We start from the raw sequence: 23,564 nt of genomic DNA on the forward strand, positions 1-23,564 counted from the left end.
AATATTTCTTTTTTTTGCAACCGCTTATTATTGTAACCCTCGCCCTTCTGGCCTGGTATTGTTTTACCTATTTAGTTTTAAATCAACAATAAACATTAAATATTTAATATCAATATTATTATTATGAAAAATGGGGCATCAAATAGAGCTTTAGAGTTGGAATAGATATAAAGTATACAAAACAGCATTGTTTGTGGGCCAATGTGCTATAGGTGTACACATGGGGAGTTTATTAAAGACTGGTTTCTAGTTACTTGAAAATACATTAGAGTAAAATGCCCCAAATTTATGTTGAGGCTTACACATAATTGTGCCCCAATCTATTCCAGCTAGGAGTTAAAGGGGTACTCCATTTTTTTTAGTTCTTTATAAGTCAACTGGTGCCAGAAAGTTAAACAGATTTGTAAATTACTTCTATTAAAAAATCTTTACCCTTCCAGTACTTTTTAGCAGCTGTAGGCTACAGAGAAAATTCTGTTCTTTTTTAATTTCTTTTTTGTCTTGTCCACAGTGCTCTCTGTTGACACCTCTGGTCCGTGTCAGGAACTGTCCAGAGCAGCATGGGTTTGCAATGGGGATTTTCTCCTGCTCTTTACAGTTCCTGATACGGACATCAGGTGTCAGCAGAGAGCACTGTGGAAAAGACAAAAAAGAAATAAAAGAGAACAGAATTTCCTCTGTAGCATACGGCTGCAAAAAGTACAGGAAGGGTAAAGAGCAGTTTATAAAAAAAAAAAAAAATGTTTTCCACTGGAGAACCCCTTTAAGTTTTTGCTATAATTTATGCCAATTTTTTTGGCATGAATTATACTATGCGTGCCAGCCGCTGGAGGCCACACCTCCTATTGTTAAGCCATGCCCACAAAAAATTCTAACTATTGAGACCAAAACATGTCAGGCAGATAAACACAGTCAGACCTGGCAAACATAAAACCACTGGTTTCTAACCTGTAGCTTTTCAGCATTTGGAAAATAAATCTGGTATTTACTAGGAACAATGTATTAATTTCCTGTAGTTAATATAGCATCATCGTAATGGGAAACACCATGCAGAGATTATCATTAGTCACATCAGTTCAGTCTCCGGTGGAGATCAAAATCCAATTTCCCTATCTTAGCCACAATCCTAGGGAAGGGTCTTTGGGACAGGGACAACGGCTACATCTATTCACCTATTGCTATACCCATGAACAAGGACCATTTTTTAAAGGAAGTACATTACCCGATCATAATGGTTTATGCAGTATAGAAGAAAATCTATATAAACATTAAGATAACATACAAGCTCTATGCAGATGCTGTCCTTGTTGTAAATATTGTAGTGATAACTATTAAACTGCATTGACACTGGAAATAAACATGAGTTTTTCGTTTTTTAATCTTTCAGGTATGAACTTGACTCTGAAAACTTCCAGACTCTCAGCATCGACAGTGCATCCTATCACAATCGCAGCTACCTCTTCTCAAATTCCAAATCTTACTTTAAACTGGCAGCTGATGAGAAAGACCTCTGGATCATTTACTCCTCTGACACTGATAAAAGTATCATGGTTGCTCACTTGGATGACAAGACCTTCTCAGTCATCCAACATATCAACACGACATACCCAAAATCCAAAGCAGGCAATGCATTTATTGCATATGGAATCCTTTACGTTACAGACACTAAGGATTTGAGGGTGACCTTTGCATTTGATCTCTTGAAACAGAAGCAGGTTGATGCTAGCTTCGACCTTAGGTCATCAACATCAGTTCTCTCTATGCTCTCTTACAACCCTAAAGATCAGAAATTATATGCATGGGAAGATGGATATCTGATGTTGTATCCCGTGCGCTTTGTATCTAGCGTTTAGTAGAGACATAAAAGCAGCCGTAGTACCTCCAAAATTAACAAAATGTGATCACATGTCATGTTTAAAGGGACATTGCATGGGCAATAAAACCTGGTTTATAATTCTGAAAGTCAAATTATAAGTGTGCGTTTCAAATAAATATTTTTTAATAAAAAGATACAATTGATGAAAAATACAGTTTACTTTTTTTTTTCTGCCTAGTTGCAAGCATTTGGTTTGGCACGCAGAGTCTTTGTAGACAGAATAAAGTATATAGGTATTTTGCTGTCAGCATCAATCAATAGAGTAAGAATGAAAGTTCAGGATTATGTTACCTGGAGCATGAAGAAAGTAAACAGGTTTGTAAAGGTATCAACCGATATACATGGGCTCATATCCCACTCAGAACACAAAGTTCAGTGCATGAGTCCCAGCAAAAAGCACCAAACACACAAAATACTTTTCAAATTCAAATCTTTATTAGAAAGAATACAATAACAATATAAAATCACTTAAAAGAGCAGAAGCAGTCAGAAAAAAATGGCACACAACTATGGTAAGAAAAGTATGTAGTCACAATCGTGAATATACCCCAGTGTTGGTGATAAAAAAAAAAAGACCTATCTATAGCACTGCACTGTATCACAAACAAGTAAGTGGCTGCAACTGAAAATCATACAAGCGCAGCCTATATAACAAAAAATATTCAGTAAATAGCAGTGCCATTGAAAAAGTACAAGTAACAAACTGGGTGGGATTTTAGAATAACAGATGTATATACATATAGTAGGGGTGAATACTGTCTGAGTGTAAAGAAACAGACTGTAAAAAAGTGAGGTGACCTAGAAAGGAGAAATGGTATGACCAGCTAATCCAAAAACTCTCAAAGGGAGGAAGTGACACTCCCTGAAGAAGCTTGTACAGCGAAACAGTGTAGGGGTTGGCCTGCATTCTATGGTAGGTGTTGGATATAGTTTGTGTGGTGCTTCTTGGCTGTCTAGACATGACTTTTTTTTTTACTTCCTCCCTTTGAGAGTTCCTGTTGCTAAAATTTTCTACATGGTGGATAGCAGTCACAATGTAAAGCATTATATTTAAATGTGTCTTTGCTAGCTGTTTAAGCATGTGTTATGATATAATCCAAATCAAAAGGTTACTGCATTGCCAGTAAAAATGGCCACTTTATTAATCCAATAAATGCAACATGTAGCAAGGTGAGGTGCAACAGACATAACAATGGTGAATAATTCCTCCTCCTCTCTAACACATTTCCTTAGTCATAGATACCAAGAGTACTTCCATGTATGTTTACATAGACCCAGTTAATAGGCCCACCCAGGGATGTGCACTGACATTTTGGAGGGCAGGGGCTCAAGTAAAAAAAGGGTACGTTACTGTGTTTATTATCAGGGCTGTGGAGTAGGAGTCAGACAAAATTTTGGGTACCTGGAGTCAGAGTCGGCAAACAATGCACCGACTCCGACTCCTTAGATTGAAATAAAAATTTTAAAAAAATGCAAGTTTAAATGTCCCAATTCACAAAAAGTTATAATGAATGGATTCTCTACTATAAGAATAAAGATCAATGCATGCAGTGCCTCATGTAACCGCAAAACGAACATGTTAAGTGACTGTGAAGAAGCTTTTCATGTGCTTTACTATTTGGCACACAACGCACAATTAGGAGTGGCAATACTTATACTTTCCATAGTGTTGTGTCCTGCTGTTACAGGGAACCCATGAGTAACCTAGCCTCTCACTGATAAGGGATTAAGGAAATATGTTTTTTTCAGGACTAGAGACACTTGTATAAGTGAAGGGAATGGAGGGTCAATAGTTCAAGACTGAAGCTGTAAACCATTGGAAAAACTGCTGCCATTCAGCTAAGGCTATAAAAACTTGTAAACTCGATTGTTAACTTAAAGGGGTACTCTGCCCCTAGACATCCCGAGAGGCGGAGCCGTGATGTAGTGATGCAGTGATGCTCCGGCCCCTGTACCGCCCGTCATTACGCACAGAGCGAACTCACTCTGTGCAGTTGCGCGGTGCCACATCGGCGATCCCGGCGGGTCCCCAGCAGTGGTACCCCGGCGATCTGACATCTTATCCCCTATCCTTTGGAAAGGGGATAAGATGTCAGATCACCGGGGTCCCGCTGCTGGGGACCCCCGTGATCGCCGCTGCGGCACCACAAGCTCATTACTGCACAGAGCGAGCGAGTAATGACGGGCGATACAGGGGCCGGAGCATCGTTACATCATGGCTCCGCCCCTCGTGATGTCACGGACCGCCCCCTCAATGCAAGTCTATGGGAAGGGGCGTGGGGGTCGTCACGCCCCCTACCATAGATTTGCATTAAGGGGGCGGGCCGTGATGTCACAAGGGGCGGAGCCATGATCTCACGCTGCTCCATCCCCTGTATAGCCCATCATTACGCACAGAGCGGACTCTCTCTGTGTAGTAATGAAAGTGCGGTGCCGCAGTGGCGATCCCGGGGGTCCCCAGCAGCAGGACCCCGGTGATCAGACATCTTATCCCCTATCCTTTGGATAGGGGATAAGATGGCTAGGCGCGGAGTACCCCTTTAAACTTGACTATGGGATTCTACTAGGGAAATCATGTTTTATAATAAATGCCCCTTCCTGGATCCTCCCACTGCCCTATCTTCAGCAGCAGATCAGCACACAAACTGTTCAATACAGTAGACTGTTGGCTTCCCAGCCAGTAGTCATGTGGTAATGACATGTATGTTGCCTTTCTTTCCTTCAAGGAATGTATAAAATACATTCACATATTAATACAGAGGAGTCGGAGTCGGGGAGTCGGAGTTGGGGTTGGAAGCACAGAAAACTCCGGAGTCGGAGTTGGAGTCGGAACATTTATCTACCGACTCCACAGCCCTGTTTATTATCCTGTACTGTAATATCACTGTGCGCATTATCCATGTATTGTGACTTCACTGTGTGTTTTAAAGCAGAAATCCATTCACAATTATCTTCTACAGGATATGGCAAAAAATTATGATAAATACAGGTACCACCTCTGGGACTCATACTCATCCTGAGAACAAGGGCCTCTTGGCTTCCTGCAGCCGACTTGCAGTAGCCCAAGATGGTCTGTTTTACGCATTTTGTATAACTCTCATTCACTTTAATGAGAGTTGTGCATACAGCAGAGCACTGCAAGCTACACTCTTTCTTTAACCTTCTAGTTATGTTAAAGGGGTGCTTCAGGGAAGTTAATAAAAATGAGAAAGACAAGGAGGATCTGATAATAACATCTTTCTCTCACTCCCTGCATGTAAGTGACAGCTGAAAGAGGGAAACTGCTCTATATAGCTAATGAATGATATTTAGACAAATAAGTTAGTGAGACAGAAAGGAGGGGCTATGGATTAATTCCCCGGAGTACCCCTTTAACAAACTGGGAGTTACACAAAATGCATAAAACATTGCATGGAGGGGCGTGGCCTGGCTGCCAACACTGATGGCCACTTACTGGTTGCTGGGTTCAGTCGCTAACTCAGGTTATCGAGATGGAGCGCACACACTACCATCTTTTTTTTTTTTTTTTCCAGCTCTGCCGGTGTTTAACATCTCCCTGACCATGGCGGGATGGAGGTGGAAAACATCTAAACAGGGAATACTCGCTAAATTTAACTTCCCTCGCATGCTACCTGCTGCACAACATTGCAAGCTTCTCAGCCGGGGATACGCTCCTCACCACCTACTCTTGGTCCTCCAAGAGTCCGCCGCTCCCCTTCGGACCCCCCTCTGCATTGCTTTAATGATGCGGTCAGTAACGGAGGTGCTTTTAAGCTTCTCTCATCCTCTCCATGTAAAGGGGTCAGTAATCAAAATGGCGGCGACTGGTTAAGCCAGCCGGAGGATGGCCAGGGGTCTCCGGATGCTACCCCTTCCTCAAGACCTGCTAAACAGCATCCTTGCTTGTCTCACTCAACAACTCTCCTCCTGTCACACGATCGAGCTCTGACAGATGAGTCAGATGCAGGAGATTTTCTGGGGACATTTCCAGTGTCAGATCAAGCTCTCACTGACACAGCTATAAAGACCATGCTAATGCCCTTGTACCAAACCTTTCTTAAGGACATTGCTGGTGTCACTACTCCTATACAATCCACAGTGGGAGAGTTAGGTGAAAAAGTGGACCACATCAAAAACAAACTAGAGGAATTTGTGGTCCTCCACGATTCCCTGGTCAAATCTCATACTGACCTAGATGATGATGTTGCGGCTCTCAGATCTAAGGTAGTGGACATGGAGGATAGGAGCCGCTGCAATAATTTGGAACTGCGGGAATACCAGGGTCAGTTTGTATTGCTAATATTATGGACTATGTCTGCTCCTTGATAAAAGCTGTCCTCCCTTCTGTATCATCTGAAGATCTTGAAATAGACCGGGCGCATAGGATCCCTCGCCCACAACATCTGCATGACTCCATACCCCTAGATATCCTGGCTCGGGTAAATTTTTTCAACATCAAAGAGAAAATCCTGGAGTATTCCAGAAAAAAATGGTGGTCTGTGTCAGAACTTATAGGGTTAAAAGGTTCTGACAGGTTCTTTGTTGTTTCTTGTTGCTGGGTTACGCCCGGCTGTCTGGACTGGTCAGCTGACCTTGATTGGATCACCTGTCCTGGCTCCATATAAGCTGGCAGTCTACTCCCAATCCTTGTCTGCTATAGAGCTCTGTGTACTCCTAGCTAGCATTTATATTGTATCTGTTATTTCTGGCATTTTGACCCTTTGGCTCAGCTATCTGACTCTTCTCCTGGCTTTGCGAATTGGCTTACCTGTAACCTCTTGGTATCGACTCGGACTGTGAACAGCGACTTATTGTGTGTATGTTTTGTTGTTATTCTGTTAGTCTGAGTGATTCAATTCTGTGTCCTGACCTCAGTCTGCATTATAGTTTATTATTTTGACTGGACTGCCCTCACTTATTGTAAGTAGGGACCATCACCGTGGTTAAGGACCCGCTACCTAGGACGGGTACGTAAGTAGGCAGGGATAGGGGAAGTGGGCGAGAACAGTGTCCAATCCTTCCCTGCCCCGACATGACAGTCTGCCTGCACCTTATCATCAAATCTCCGTTTATGCGGATCTCTTTGTGGCTACCTTGCAGGCTAGGCGCACACTTCAACCTGTCATGCAGGCTCTCCATTAGGCTAATGCAGCCTACCAGTGGGGCTTCCCGGTACGTCTCCTTATCCGCAAAGGAGATACCACTCATTTTATATGCTTTCTCTTTTAGAGAGTAAAGAGCTATTGGCTAAATGGAACATTCAAGTCACCTCTAATGCGGGCTTGCCCCAACATTCCCATCCAAGATGCCTGAAGACGGACTGGTCTACAGCCTGATCCTGCTGGCCTTATTCTTCTTCTATTGATCTCAGGTTACTCAAGTGTTGGGAGGAATATTCCCACTGGCTTCAGGGTGAACTTTGCCCTCATCCATGTTATGGGTTCACTATTTGTGATCCTCAGTTTTCTTACTTTATCTTTCATTTTATCTTTTTTTTGTTTGTTTTGTACGTGCAGCTTTTTTGCCAATGCTCCTCCATGTTCTTCTCGTTTGTCCTACTGATGTATACAGGGAGTGTGTGTGCTGGCTGGGGGGCCATGCGCTTCTAATGTTTTAATGATTCATTTAGCATTCCTCATTTGCTTTTATGGTTATAAAGATTACTAGTCTTAATGTTAATGGGCTTAATGCTCAGCACAAGTGGGCCCACTTATGGAAAGAAGCACTGTCCTCAAATAGTAACATTATGGGGGGAATTTATCATTGGTTTTACCCTGGTTTTGTGGTGTACATTTGTCTCACAGTTTGTCTCAGTTGCTGTTTTGAGACTTTCCATTGCGACTTTTGCTTTAGAAGGTTTTTCAAAAAGAACATACCAAGTCATGATTTCAATTGATATCATGCAGTGGTAAGGAATTCATCATATGCGACTTTTCAGTTTGTAGCATCTTTTGTCGCAACAGTGCTAAGTTCTACAAATCTACACCAGCCCTGACTTGGCTTACAGAACTTACTGTGGACAGCATTTTTAAAAAGTCACAAATTTTGTCGCACGGAATAAAAAGTTGCACAAAAAGTCACAAAGGAATCACTATACAAAGTGATGTATGGAAGTAAGAAATGTGATCAGCACCAGATTTATCACTTGCTCTGTACCATGTAATAAATCTGTGCAGGTACACAGTTTCCACCACATGAATTAATGGGTAAAAAGACGTTCACCTACACCACTCTCGATGAATTTCCCCTTATATGTATACAGGAAATGCACCTTTTATCTAAAACACCCCTTGTTTCCTCATTTATTGCACTAAAACTAAAGAGGTTTTGATAGCAAAAATTCTACATCCTTTATATCAAAAGAACTTATCTCAGATGTTAACGGTAGATTTATAATTATGTATTGTACGGTTAATGCTTTACCCCTCACGCTGAAATCACTGTATGCACCTAACTCAGGGCAACTCTGTTTTATTAATGAGCACTATCAGAAAGGCAAATAAGGTATCTAGGGGCCCCCTGATACTATGTGAGGATTTTAATTCTGTAATGGACCACGCTTTAGATTCCACTACTAGTTCTTGTTTGTCATCTCCTCCCCTTTCCTCTTGGTCGTGGGGTATGGAGCTTTATGATATCTGGAGACTGCATCATTTAACTGAAAGAGATTATACTTTTCATTCAGGGGTACATAATTCATATTCAAGATTGGATATGTTTTTAGTTAGTAATCCTTTTCTTTCCTATATTCAAGATTCCTCTATTGATGTTATTAAATGGTCGGACCATGCTGCAGGCTCTTTAACCCTAACGGACAAAGTCTCCTCTAACACCGCCTATAAGTGGCTTGTCAGTCCATTTCTACTTTCCTACTCTGTCTGTCTCAGATCTGATATTATTGATTATTTTAAATTTAATGCTAGCTCAGTAAATAGTTCTACATCCCTCTGGAACTGTCATAAAGCAGTAATTAGAGGCATATGTATACAATATGGCTCAATTCTTTAAAAAAAGAATGTGACCAAAAACTCACTGACCTCTTATCCAAACTTAAAGCAGTAGAGATAGCTAATAAGGCGGCTGCCTCTGAGTCCTTAGCCTCCCAAACTATCTCATTGCGCAGAGATCTGAGATGTATGATGCTGGCCTCTTATGAAAAATCCCACAGGAAATTACAAGCCCAATATTACTCTCAAGACAATAAAACGGGTAAACTTATGGCTGGGCGTTTAAAGGCTAGACAGCAGAAATCCTGGATCCTCTATCTTATACATCCTATCTATAAAGATAAACTTTATATACCCCCAAAGACTTAGCCGATGGTTTCCAAGCATTTTATGCACATATATATAACTTGAAAGACACCATACCTGATAGACCTAACCATAAGTCTGCTATTCACCACTACCTTAATAAATTGCACTTACCCAAACTATCAGACATACAGTTCCAGGAATTAAATAGAGAAATCTTAGATGTTCAAGTGCTCAAGGAAATCCACTCTCTTTCTTTAAATAAGGCCCCCGGTACAGATGGCTTTGCCAGTGCTTACTATAAAACATTTATAGAATTATTGACTCCATAAACATTGCGTAAATTCTGCATGGAAGCGATAACGTCTTGTTCTTTGCCTAAGGAGAATCTCCAGGCTGTGATCACTACTTTACCCAAGCCTGGCAAATCCACCGACCTGCCTCAAAATTATAGGCCTATCTCTTTACTTAACCAAGGTGCTCCCATCTCTGGTTTCCCTGATCAGGCAGGTTTTTTCGCAGGTAGACAGACTTCAGACAACACCAGAAGATTACTCATTGTCTTCTACAACATAGAGAGATCTGCCACCCCAGCTGTGCTTTTAGATGAGAATGCTGAGAAAGGGTTTGACCGCATGAGATGGTCGTAGTATTAACCCCTTATGGACCGAGGTTTTTTCCGTTTTTGCATTTTCGTTTTTTGCTCCTTGCCTTTAAAAAATCATAACTCTTTCAATTTTGCACCTAAAAATCCATATGATGGCTTATTTTTTGCGCCACCAATTCTACTTTGTAATGACATCAGTCATTTTGCCCAAAAATCTACGGTGAAACAGAAAAAAAAATCATTGTGCGACAAAATTGAAAAAAAAAACGCCGTTTTGTAACTTTTGGGGGCTTCCGTTTCTACATAGTACATTTTTCGGTAAAAATGACACCTTATCTTTATTCTGTAGGTCCATACGATTAAAATGATACCCTACTTATATAGGTTTGATTTTGTCGGACTTCTGGAAAAAATCATAACTACATGCAGGAAAATTTATATGTTTAAAATTGTCATCTTCTGACCCCTATAACTTTTTTATTTTTCCGTGTATGGGGCGGTATGAGGGATAATTTTTTGCGCCGTGATCTGATGTTTTTAACGGTATCATTTTTGCATTGATAGGACTTATTGATCGCTTTTTATTCATTTTTAAATGATATAAAAAGTGACCAAAAATTCACTATTTTGGACTTTGGAATTTTTTTGCGCGCACACCATTGACCGAGCGGTTTAATTAATGATATATTTTTATAATTCGGACATTTCCGCACGCGGTGATACCATGTTTATTTTTATTTTTATTTACACTGTGTTTTTTTTTGATTGGAAAAGGGGGGTGATTCAAACTTTTAATAGGGGAGGAGTTAAATGATCTTTATTCACTTTTTTTTCACTTTTTTTTTGCAGTGTTATAGGTTATATAACACTGCACACACTGATCTTCATCATTGATCACTGGTTTCTCATAAGAAACCAGTGATCAACGATTCTGCCACATGACTGCTCATGCCTGGATCTCAGGCACTGAGCAGTCATTCGGCGATCGGACAGCGAGGAGGCAGGTAGGGGCCCTTCGGCTGTCCTGTCAGCTGTTTGGGATGCCGCGATTAGCCACGGCTATCCCGAACAGCCCGACTGAGCTAGCTGGCAACTTTCACTTTTACTTTTAGCCGCGCGGCTCAGCTCTGAGCGCGCGGCTAAAGGGTTAATAGTGCGCGGCGGCGCGATCGGCGCTGCGCGCTATTAGAGGCGGGTCCCGGCTTCACTATGAGGTAACTCACAGTTTTGTAAAATGGCCGTTGCCACAAGGCTTGGGCCTAGTCACTACTGATGACAGCTGCGCAGATCCTCCTCCATCAGCAGCCCACGAGGAAAGAGATGCTGCTTGCTTCACAGCACAGGAACAAGAGCGCGATTAATGGCCGCCAGTCCCTTATATAGGCAGGGCCGTTTTGGATTGGTCCGAGTCAGCTGTCACTCACCGTTACAATGCATGGTGGGCGATCACCTGACTTCCTCTAAAGGTCCTTGAACCATATAACTATAGAGTTTTGGAATGCATCACGTGACTCGCAGGTCCTGCGACACTACAACAAGGCAAGTACACTTTATATACATATATACACTTAGAATTTGAATAAATTTAACTATTAAAGGGGTGACTAGGGGCTAACTATAGATGAGGACCCCACCGGTACCTAGGGACTCTGACTTTGGGGACTTCACCACAAGGTAACGGATGCAATCCGGTACCGGGACACCACACATGCACAGGCCATACAGTTGGATGACAGAATTTCAGGTATCCGTTTATGCAGACGATGTTATATGTCTGTCTGATCCAACTAGTTATCTGCCAGCAGCTATGGAAAATATTACAGACTATAGCTTGCTTTCATATTATCATTTAAACAATTCCAAGACTCCACCCCTATCTATTAACATGCCCCTTTATATGATAACATCCTTTCATGAGTCATACCAATTTGATTGGAGACAGTCCAATATCTAATATTTAGGTATAAATCTTTCCTACCCCCCTCTCTTCAATATATACAGACAACTATGCCCCTTTACTGACCTCTCTAACTACAGAAGCTGACACTTTATCTAAATCCATAATGGGCGGGCAGAGTGGCAGCATCTAAAATGTTTCTTTTACCCAAACTCCTATGCATGTTTAGAGCTCTCCCATTGTCCTACCCTCTTCATTCTTCGTAACCGCACAAGAATTATCACTAAGTTTGTCTGGGTAGGTAGACAACCCAGGCTATCTCCTACTATATTAATTAAGTCAAAATTAGCAGGGGGTTTGAACTCCCCAGATATTAAGGGTTATTATATATCCATGTTGGTAACCACCATGAGAGTGGGGTGAAGGGACAATACCTCTCCCCCTTGGGTTAAAAGCAGAATTTCACTCAATAGCTCCATTCTCCGCTAGAGATCTTTTTTTTGTTTTGTTCCTATTGAGTCCTCCCCCTCCCACCCATCTCTAATCCCACAGTTAGATCATTGTATTTGGCCTGGAAACATTATATATCAACTGCACCTTCCTCCAGTTTTGTAAACTTAGGGAAGATTCCTATGTCTTTGGTTCAGGCATTCATTCCTGTCCTGGATCTGAAACAGTAGATCGTGGTGGGGATTCTTTCTTTACATAACATTTTGAGGATAATGATATACTTACGTTTGAGTCCCTTTCTGCTAAATACCCTATTCCCCCTAAGGATTTTTTTTAAATACCTCCAGATTAGACACTTTACACAGTCTCTAGGCACATCTTCTAAGGGTATTAATGTAACCATATTACTATTCCTCTCTACTGATGCAAAGTGCTTACTACCTATCTATACTTCACTGACTGGATCTGATTTATGTGTTAAGAGTTACCCGTTACGTTTATGGGAGAGGGAGCTAGGACGTACTTTTTCCACTAAAGCCTGCGGCCAAGCCTTTAAATGTATACATAAAGCTTTCCAATGCTCCTCCCGTATAGAAAGTGCTTCCAAAACTATACTCAGGTGGTACATTACTCCTGAAAAAATAGCTAGAGCTTATCCTGGTGCTATAAATCTGTGCTGACAAAACTATGGCCACAGAGGCTCCTTGTACCATTTCCTCTGGAATTGTTCCATTATACAACCTTTCTGGGTCGCTTGCAAACTTCTAGTTCAGCACCTATTTCCCTGTACGATTAATTGGTCCCCTCAACTAGTATTGCTCTTTCTAGATATGGATCATATCCCACCTCCTTAGGGATTTGTTTCGTATTGTATGAATTTTTGCTAAAATTGTACTGACGAGTAACTGGAAGACTCCTGTGATACCGTTCATACATACACTTATACATAAAATCAACACGACTAAGGCTGGGTTCACACTACGTTTTGTCCCATACGGGAGCGCATACGGCAGGGGGGAGCTAAAAGCTCGCGCTCCCGTATGTGACCGTATGCGCTCCCGTATGTCATTCATTTCAATGAGCCGGCCGGAGTGAAACGTTCGGTCCGGTCGGCTCATTTTTGCGCCGTATGCGCTTTTACAACCGGACCTAAAACTGTGGTCAACCACGGTTTTAGGTCCGGTTGTAAAAGCGCATACGGCGCAAAAATGAGCCGACCGGACCGAACGTTTCACTCCGGTCGGCTCATTGAAATGAATGACATACGGGAGCGCATACAGTCACATACGGGAGCGCGAGCTTTTAGCTCCCCCCTGCCGTATGCGCTCCCGTATGGGACAAAACGTAGTGTGAACCCACCCTTACTCTTTTGAAAAGATATTAGCTCTTGGCTCAGGGAGGCATTCTCATTTCTCTGCTCATGGGCAGGGATGGATCTCCTCTAGTCATTGTATAGACATTTAAAGGGTTACTCAGGTGGAAAACATTTTTTGTTTTCCAGAAAGGTGCCAGAAAGTTAAACAGATTTGTAAATGACTTCTATCAAAAAAATCTTTATCCTTCCAGTACTTATTAGCAGATGTATGCTACAGAAGAAATTCTATTCTTTTTGAATTTCTTTTTTTGTCTTGTCCACAGTGCTCTCTGCTGACACCTGATGCCCATATCAGGAACTGTCCAGAGCAGGAGAAAATCCACATAGCAAACCTATGCGGACAGTTCCTGACACGGACAGAGGTGTTAGCAGAGAGCACTGTGGACAAGACAAAAAAGAAATTCAAAAAGAATAGAATTTCCTCTGTAGCATACAGCTGTTAATAAGTACTGGAAGGGTAAAGATTTTTTAATAGAAGTCATTTACAAATGTGTTTAACTTTCTGGAATCTTTCTGGAAAACAAAAAATGTTTTCCAACAGAGTAACCCTTTAAATGTCTATACAATGACTAGCCCCGCCCCCTCATGACATCACGAGCTCCCGGTGCCGGCTCCAGTGTTCGGAACAGTTTGTTCCAAACGCTGAGCAGCGGAGTACCCCTTTAAATTCTGCCCTACATGTGAAGTCTTAGATATTGAATAAGTATGAAATTCAAGTCAAGTTCTCCTAAGGATTTTTATTTTGGTCCTTAATTAAATGAAAACAGCTTTGGATGGAAGGTCAAGTTACAAATGTCTCCTGTTTTGTTGTAATGACACTTACGAAATAAATCACCTGTATCTAAGCAACTGATATCATGGCAACTTGAAGCACCTTTCCTACAAACAGGGCTGGTCATATTTTTTTTTCCACATTCAGTATATTAAAGGGGTACAGAAGCTCAGAGACTCCTCAGAGAATGCTGACTTGCCCACTGCACACAGGTAGAGTTCTTTTTCTTTTTTTCCTGCCTATTTTGCTGCTTCTCATTGGAAATGGCATTGATGTGTATATTACTTTACACAAGTATTTTATTTTAGAAAATTTTAAATAGCTGAGTAAACATTTTGTGACAGGCATTGACCATAATGAACTTATGGTCTTATTATAGAATGTCTAGATACATCGACAATATTGTTATTCCTATTAGTTGTTTAGAATTCTGCCTTCTATAGTCTATAATCTGTCAAATTATAATGATATCTAAACTATAGCACAATTATGGCTAAATGGGTATGGTGCTTTTTCTCATTCGTATGATTTCTATGTTAATAATGTATCAATGGGAGTGACGGTGTGATATGATCATATTATGCCTTGTAACAGCACACGGACCTCAGAGATGGATACATTAAATATTGTCTACCTGTCAGAAAAAGAGAAAATATCATTTCATATTTTGTGTAGATATTCTAATGCAAAATGCAGCCTAGCTGAACTAGTTGTTTATTACTGTAGAGCTATTGATGGGTAACTAATGACATACTATAGTATATAAAAATTAAAGATATTTAATATGAAATGCACAAGTATTATATTGGACAGAGGATGGATCCACCATTAGATTTGGATGAAGCAAGCAGGTTATTGCAAACTATAAATACATATATAAATATATCACAAAATAAACTTTTCTCATGTTTTTAGACATAACTGATAAGACTTTTAGACATAACTGATATGACTTTTTTCCATTAGTTGTAATATAGTCACATTTTGATCTTGTCAGTGTCAGGGCAGCTCATACATGAATGATAATTTACAACAAAGGTTTCCTGTATTTACTGCAAGAGAAGTAACATTTTTAAATAGAAACACAACAGTTTACCTAAATTCTCGTATTGCCCTTTAAGCTTCTTAATACAATGTTTAGTTTTCATCAATCCATCTAATACTAAGTGTTCTACTTCTGAGGGTCCAGAAAGTTGAAGCATGGCCACCAGTTTACAGCATCCTTATATTTTAGAGATGCTTTAGTTGACCCAGTGTGTAATGGCTACATAAAGAGACTACATATCCTTCACTTAGGGTTGGACGAAGACGATTAATGGTCACATGTCAGCTGTATTTTGACATTGTCAGACATTGCAGGACTCGAAACTGGTAACACCTAATTGGTTATTTACTCCCACATTTCAAGCAAGAACAAGCAAATGAGAAAACGTGTCAATTAGGTCGAGGTCACATGACTCGATCAGCCATTAAGAGAAACCTTTGGGTTGCATTTGAGGTTCAGTATGTTTTGAGTCTATATTGTGAAGCCCTGTCTTATCATTTTTGCTGCATTAGTGAGCATTCATATGTGTTATACAGCAGTCATTAAGGGGCCCTAGGCCAGGCATGGGTCTATAGTGTTAGGATTGTTGGGCCCGTACTAACTGCCAGGACCAGAGAAACCTCTCATCATGGCTGTTTTACCCCTAACATGCTGCAGTTGAATCATAACTGTGGCATGTAACATATTTGTGGCATGTAACATATTTACCCCAATGGCAGCCTGGCTACATGACTGTAGGGTACTGATAGGTTTCCATATACAGCCATGCTGACAGGTGTAACCGACTGTGTTATTTATCTGTCATGGTAAATTATTAAAAAAGAAATCATAATAATTTGAAAAATTTTTTTTAAATAATGGCAGCACTTTGTTAAACTGCCATGTATACTTGAAAATTATTTTTAAAAAAAGTTTTAAAAAAAATGGGGGGGGGGGGGAAGTAATCATTATCTGTGTAGGTGAACATTTTATGTTTACTTTTATTTTGTGTGGTTGATGATGTGCAGCGTCTTTTTCTCCCGCTACTCCCGTCAAAAAACAAGGGCTCCCAACAGACCCCATAATAATAAATTGAATCTGTCGGGACCCGTGATTGCTGTTATGCCTCGTCCGGATAACAGACATTAAAGGCACAAAAAAAAATTGTCTAACGGACCTTTTCTGGCTGTGTGAAAGGGGCCTAACAGGTGGCACTCAACCTTGAAACTACCAATTACTTGTGAAAATGGATGAATAGTATAAAAAAATTACTGCTATTGCTTAATAGTTAAAGCACAATTGTTGTAAAACAGATAGGGAAATACGTGTCACTCAGCGTTAGCAGGGCGTAGAGCAGCCACTGGGGCCCACAGAAATGACTACCTACTCGAGTGCCAGGAGGATATATTTAGTGTATATATATATATATATATATATATATATATATATATATATATATTAATAAAATATGGTCAGATAGTTATCTAAGTAAAAAATATTGTCAATCACAATTTAATGTCTTTTACTGAGCACATTAAGTAAACATGTAGGTTTAACCCAACAAGTAAGTGAAACCATATGTCTCAAGATATTTAGTGTTTTTCTTAAAGTTTTAGGTGTAATTTGGCGCTTAATAATGCAACTACTAACTTTAAATTAGCACAGGTTAGCATAAATTGACCTATAATGATGCAACTTATCACAGAAGAGTGAATATAAAAAAACAACCAAATACACTACTACCCTTAGTAAATCTGACACAATGTGAATGCCTATTAATGTTAGTAAATCTGTGCCATGGTAGGACCCATAAATGACATGCTTACAGATTGTAGATGACCACAACCTCAAAGCGGTGTGTGAAGGAAAAGGAACACTTTCAGGGCACTTGTTTGATGTTGGTCAGTAGTAAGGATTCCAAACTTCAAGGTGGTTGTAGTAAAACAGCGCTCTTATTGTACAAGCTGGGGTGACAACGCATTTCGAGGGGAACTGCATCCCTCTTCCTCAGGTAAGGGGGGGGGGGAAGGGAGAACACATAAACATGCCTTCCTTAAATACATACAAGCTGGAGAAAAGCCTGCAAAAGCCATCCTGGCCTGGGAGCAGGTCGGGGGACGTCATTACTGGCTCACATGGAGGATCGTGTGAATGTAAACAAACAGGCAACACACACGTGTTATTAAAAACTATACATACTTACAGATTGGACTCAAACATCAATGTAATAAGTTCCCCTTAAATGTTGGCAATTTGATTAATCTTTTTATCCCTTATAAAGTTATGAAAGAGAAAGTTTAGCATGTAGATAGTAAGGCTATGTTCAGACGGGACATTCTCTGGACAGTAGAGCACCGGCAGTACATTCCAGCGCCAGGACCACTTGGAAATGCATAGATGTCTCATAGATGGCAATGTATTTCTGTGCAGAGTCCATAGAAAGAATGGAAATGTCTATTTTTACTGCAGACACCAAATTTCCCTGCCAAATGTTTCTGGCGCCAAAAACTCTGCTAAAAGAACAGCACAGCAGGATCCCTGTGTGGAATTCTGCATGGAAATTCTATTGTGTGATCATAGCCTAAGATTGCCATAGAAGTTCTTTCTTAAAGGGGTACTCCGGTGGAAAACTTTTTTTTTTTTTTTTAAATCAACAGGTGCCAGAAAGTTAAACAGATTTGTAAATTACTTCTATTAAAAAATTGTAATCCTTCCAGTACTTATTAGCTGCTGATTACTGCAGAGGAAATTTTTTTCTTTTTGGAACACAGAGCTCTCTCCTGAATCACGAGCACAGAGCTCTCTGCTGACATCACGAGCACAGTGCTCTCTGCTGACACCTCTGTCCATTTTAAGAACTGTCCAGAGTAGGAGAAAATCCCCATAGCAAACATATGCTGCTCTGGACAGTTCCTAAAATGGACAGAGATGTCAGCAGAGAGCACTGTGCTCGTGATGTCAGCAGAGAGCACTGTGTTCCAAAAAGAAAATAATTTCCTCTGTAGTATTCAGCAGCTAATAAGTACTGGAAGGATTAAGATTTTTTAATAGAAGTAATTTACAAATCTGTTTAACTTTCTGGCACCAGTTGATTTAAAAAAAAGTTTTCTACCGGAGTACTCCTTTAAGAAGTTTGAACCTGTAATAACCCGCGTGTGCAGAATTTCTTAGGTCATCCTGATGGAAATGACTTGTCAAGGGCATTGCTTTCCTTCACAGATGGCATACGTACAACCAAAGAAAAATGCATGTGTAGTGCAAAGTTGATGAAGAAACTTTATCTTTCTATTTTGACTAAATGTTTCTGCTATCAAGCAGATTCCCAAAACATGAAAAGGGTAAATGACAACATAATAGGCCTTAGATCTGATGCCCTATCGCCTGTCGACTGTCAGTTGGGGTTTTTAAAAGTCCAAGGTGATGAAGTTACTGCTCTCTACACCTATACTTAGGAGAGAAGACATGATTCCAGAAGTCCTGAACCCAATGCAGTACAACATCACCGAAGTGATGCCCAGTGTGGCCCCAGCAACAGCTGCTTCTGTGGTGGTTTTCATATTCTTGCTTATACTTATTTGGAATTATGAGGAGACATCATCCATACCAGGTAAAGGAACTAAGTTTACCTCACCTGACTTTTTATGGTGATCTGTTAAACTGCGTTACTGTCAGAACTGGAATAACTAAACTGTGTTCTGCAACACCTCACCTACAAAAATACTGCAAAATATGGGTATAAAAAAAAATAAACTACATTTATTAAAAATACAAAAATATACAAACGTGAATCATCTCCTACCCAAAACAATACATAAAAATATAATTGAAAAATAATAAATTTAATGCATTGTTTTGGTACAGGGAAGATTCATCTTTGCATATAGTTGTATTTCTAATACATTTAGGTTGTTGATATATGTGTGTGGTATCTTTGTAGGTAAGGTATTGCAGAAATAGCTGACGCTAGAGGATTTCATATGTTCTGTAACAATTGTTATAGATGACATATTCCATCTTATGCTAATAAATCCATAAATGAAGTGCTTATGTTCATATTAATATTTAGGTTGTGTTCACACATTAAGGTTTTTTATTGCAATTACTGAATACATAGCGGGGAACAGAGGCATCTCATTTTCAAATCCATACCGGGCTTTGTAGTCAAAAGATGCAATTACAAACCTGAACTTGTAAACAGTAAACACAGCCTTTTTATCATGTCCAAATCTATCTATCGATTTGCCTATCTATCTATCTATCTATCTATCTATCTATCTATCTATCTATCTATCTAAAGAATCTATAGAAACTGATGGAGCAGCAGTACCACACAGTGCAAGTCAGTGGGTGCCAGCAGTGGAACATCCCAGGCAAGGGGATGTACAGATATCCACACTGTGTGGATATCTATCTATCTATCTATCTATCTATCTATCTATCTATCTATCTATGTCTCTCTCTCTCTCTCTCTCTCTCTCTCTTTCTCTCTCTCTCTCTCTCTCTCTCTCTCTCTCTCTCTCTCTCTCTCTCTCTCTCCCTCTCTCTCTCTCGTAGCAAACAACTTGAAATTTTATTGTTTTAAAGTGTCTTTACAATAAGCAATAAGATGCTTATTGTAAAGACACTTTTTATTAAATAAATGTCAAGTTTTTTGCTACATTGGGTGCTGTAGAGAGATCCTTTTTCCTGTCTGAAGCAAGTGTGCCTCTGACCCAGGCTCCAGATTCTGCGTGCACCAACCTATAGATTTTATCTATCTATCTATCTATCTATCTATCTATTGTAGAAAAGCGGGCAGCAATGCTAGGTGTGGTCTGGTGCTGGCTGGTAAACCCAGTCACAGGTCTAGTAAATCCATTGAAGAAACAGCAGCACTCAAATTCCGTGGAAATAATGTATGGCTTTATTCAACCAAACATCTGATATGCAACGTTTCAGCCGTCTCGCACGGCTTGACAAACGTCGCATTGTATCTATCTACCTATCATCTATCTATCTCATGTCTATTTATCTATCATCTATCTATCTCATATCTATCTATCTATACATCTATTGATCTATCTATTATCTATCTATCTATCTCATATGTATTTATCTATCTATCATCTATCTATCATCTATCTATCCATCTATCGATCTATCTATCTATCTATCTATCTATCTATCTCATATCTATTTATCTATCTATCTATCTATCTATCTATCATCTATCTATCATCTATCCATCTATCCATCTATCTATCTATTATCTATCTATCTATCTCATATCTATTTATCTATCTATCTATCTATCTATCTATCATCTATCTATCTATCACCACCATTATCAATCCATCCATTTCTGTATCTCATATAAATGTGCAGGGCTATATGTGAAACAATGTTGCAGTGTTAACCTAGCCGGATGTAGCTTAGGCTAGGTTCACACGGCCGTTGTCCCCGTCCCGATTTTCTACCGATAATGATTCCTGAATGGAATGGATCATACTACTAACGGATGCAAACTGATGCAAGAGATGCCATTCAATGGAATCCTTTTGCATCAGTTTTTCATCCATTAGTAAGAAAAGTCAGCCACCTACAGACTCCCATAGCTGGGACTACTACTCAGGCCTGCCATCGAGAATTTTGAGGCCCCATACAGCTGAAGTTTCTGCACTGTTATTTCATATTTCCCGCCTGAGCCATGATCAGGGCTCGGGGCGGGATATAAAAAATTACATTGCTGTACTTTCATATTTCTGTGAGTGAGCCAACTCTGCTACCTGGCCGGCCACCCACATCTACCACCTACCCACTAGCTGTTGGAGGACTACAACTCACAGCATGCCTTTGAAATTAGGACATGCTGGGAGTTGTAGTTGCACCAGCTAGTGGGAGGGAGTTAGATGCAGACCGGGAAGCAGGGCTGTGCAAAAAGGTGCACAAAAGTCGCAGTTGCGACTTTTTATGCAACTTTTAAAAAATGCTCATAAAAGTAAGCTTTGTAAGCCAGGCCTGACCTGGTTTACACTTTTTGATGGGGATTGCTATTTTTTTTTTTCGTGCGGCTTTAACCCCTTAAGGACCACGGGTTTTTCTGTTTTTGCACTTTCGTTTTTTCCACCTCACCTTTTTAAAAATCATAACCCTTTCAAAATGATGGCTTATTTTTTGCACCACCAATTCTACTTTGCAGTGACATCAGTCATTTTACCCAAAAATCTACGGCGAAACAGGAAAAAAAAATCATTGTGCAACGAAATTGAAGAAAAAACACCATGTTGTTACTTTTGGGGGCTTCCGTTTCTACGCAGTACATTTTTCGGTAAAAATGACACCTTATCTTTATTCTGGAGGTCCATACGATTAAAATGATGCCCTACTTATATAGGTTTGATTTTGTCACACTTCTGGAAAAAATCATAACTACATGCAGGAAAATTAATACGTTTAAAATTGTCATCTTCTGACCCTTATAACTTTTTTATTTTTCCGTGTATGGGGCGGTATGAGGGCTAATTTTTTGCGCTGTGATCTGAAGTTGCTAACGATGCCATTTTTGCATTGATAGGACTTATTGATCAAAAATGAACTATTTTTGACTTTGGAATTTTTTTGCGTGTACGCCATTGGCCGTGCGGTTTAATTAACGATATATTTTTATAATTCGGACATTTCCGCACGCAGCGATACCACATATGTTTATTTTTATTTACACTGTGTTTTTTTTTTGTTAAATGTGTTAAATGATCTTTATTCACTTTTTTTTTGCAGTGTTATAGCTCCCATAGGGACCTATAACACTGCACACACTGATCTTTTACATTGTTCAATGGTTTCTCATAAGAAACCAGTGATCGATGATTCTGCCGCTTGACTGCTCATGCCTGGATCTCAGGCACTGAGCAGTCATTCGGCGATCGGACAGTGAGGAGGCAGGTAGGGACCCTCCTGCTGTCCTGTAAGCTGTTCGGGATGCCGCGATTTTGCCGCGGCTAACCCGAACAGCTCCCTGAGCAAACCGGCATGCTTTCACTTTCACTTTAGACACGGCGTTCAACTTTGAATGCCGCGTCTAAAGGGTTAATAGCGTGCGGCACCGCGATCAATGCCGCGCGCTATTAGCCACGGGTCCCGGCCGTTGTTAGAGGCCAGGCCCGACCCACGTTATAGATCGGGAGCGGACTCATGAAGTAACGTTATGTCATGGGTCCTTAACAGGTTAAGTCTACAGGTTAAAGTTGTGCTCTGTTGAAAACATCTTATCTCCTATCCAAAGCCCTCCCAATATCCGGGCAGGCAGCGGAGGCATCCAGAACATGGAAGCTTTCAGCTTCCCTGTTTGTGACTCCTCGCCACGCCCCCTCCATTTATGTCTATGGGAAGGGGGTGTGGTGGCAAGTACATAGCCATCACGCCTCCTCCCATAGATGTGAATTTAGGGGGCGTGGTGGCCAGAATAGCCAGTCATCCGGCATGGGGTGGAGCCGCAGCGGAGATCACGGGTGGGGACCAGGCGGTAGGACCCCCGCAATCTAACATCTTATACCCTATCCTTTGGATAGGGGATAAGATGTTTTCAGTGGAGAACCCCTTTAAGCTATGGCCATTACTATAATAGTTCAATATAAATAATGATTATTAGGGCACAAGGATGTCATAAAGGTCCCCCTATATGAGCTAGAGCTGAGGGCTATTCACAAAGAGCAGCTCTTGCAGGCCTAACCCATCCATTTATTACATAATCTGCCTTGTAAAAATGTTGAATATACGTGCATTACCCTGTTAGATCACACAAGATGTACCATGTTTTCCAACTGCAGTAAAATAGGTATAAAAAAGTGGCAGTACTTTTTGTCTAATAATGTGTTCTATTAAAATCTTATACGCTTAAACAAAAACCTTATACGCCGTAGTGTAAAACAGTGGGACCCTATTAAACCACCAAGATATATATATATATATATATATATATATATATATAAATATATATATATAAACAAAAATACTACACTGGTGCCTTTCAAGACTTACAGTATAATGACAAACTATATACCCTATAATTAATTATGTACATTAATATTAGCCAAAGAATGCAAAAGTAATTAATTCAGATTGCAAACGGTTAAACAAAGGAATATGCACATTGGGGGAGATTTATCAAATCCTGTCCAGATGAAATGTTGCCGAGTTGCCATAGCAACCAGATCGCTTCTTTCATTTTTGAAAAGGCCTGTAATAATGAAAGAAGCGATCTGATTGGTATCAATGGACAATTCAGCAGCTTTTCCTCTTCACCAGTTTTGATTAATCTCCCCTAGTGTCTGG

The 23,564-nt window shown here is 40.2% G+C and overlaps 2 protein-coding genes across 2 annotated transcripts in view; both read left to right on the forward strand.

Annotated features, from left to right (window-relative positions):
- Positions 1–1,987, forward strand: part of GLDN (gliomedin) — a 44,599-nt gene extending 42,612 nt beyond the window's left edge. The window contains exon 10 of the mRNA XM_056572296.1: positions 1,388–1,987. Within this exon, the coding sequence (XP_056428271.1) occupies positions 1,388–1,853 (466 nt within the window). The 3' untranslated portion in view covers positions 1,854–1,987. The remainder of the gene's footprint in view (positions 1–1,387) is intronic.
- A 12,401-nt stretch (positions 1,988–14,388) lies between these two features.
- LOC130368520 (aromatase) overlaps positions 14,389–23,564 on the forward strand; it is a 64,693-nt gene continuing 55,517 nt past the window's right edge. The window contains exons 1-2 of the mRNA XM_056572297.1: positions 14,389–14,442; positions 18,707–18,861. Coding sequence (XP_056428272.1) covers positions 18,717–18,861 — 145 coding nt within the window. The 5' untranslated portion in view covers positions 14,389–14,442; positions 18,707–18,716. The remainder of the gene's footprint in view (positions 14,443–18,706; positions 18,862–23,564) is intronic.

The sequence above is a fragment of the Hyla sarda genome, chromosome 4, assembly GCF_029499605.1.
Source record: "Hyla sarda isolate aHylSar1 chromosome 4, aHylSar1.hap1, whole genome shotgun sequence".
NCBI classification, from domain to species: domain Eukaryota; kingdom Metazoa; phylum Chordata; class Amphibia; order Anura; family Hylidae; genus Hyla; species Hyla sarda.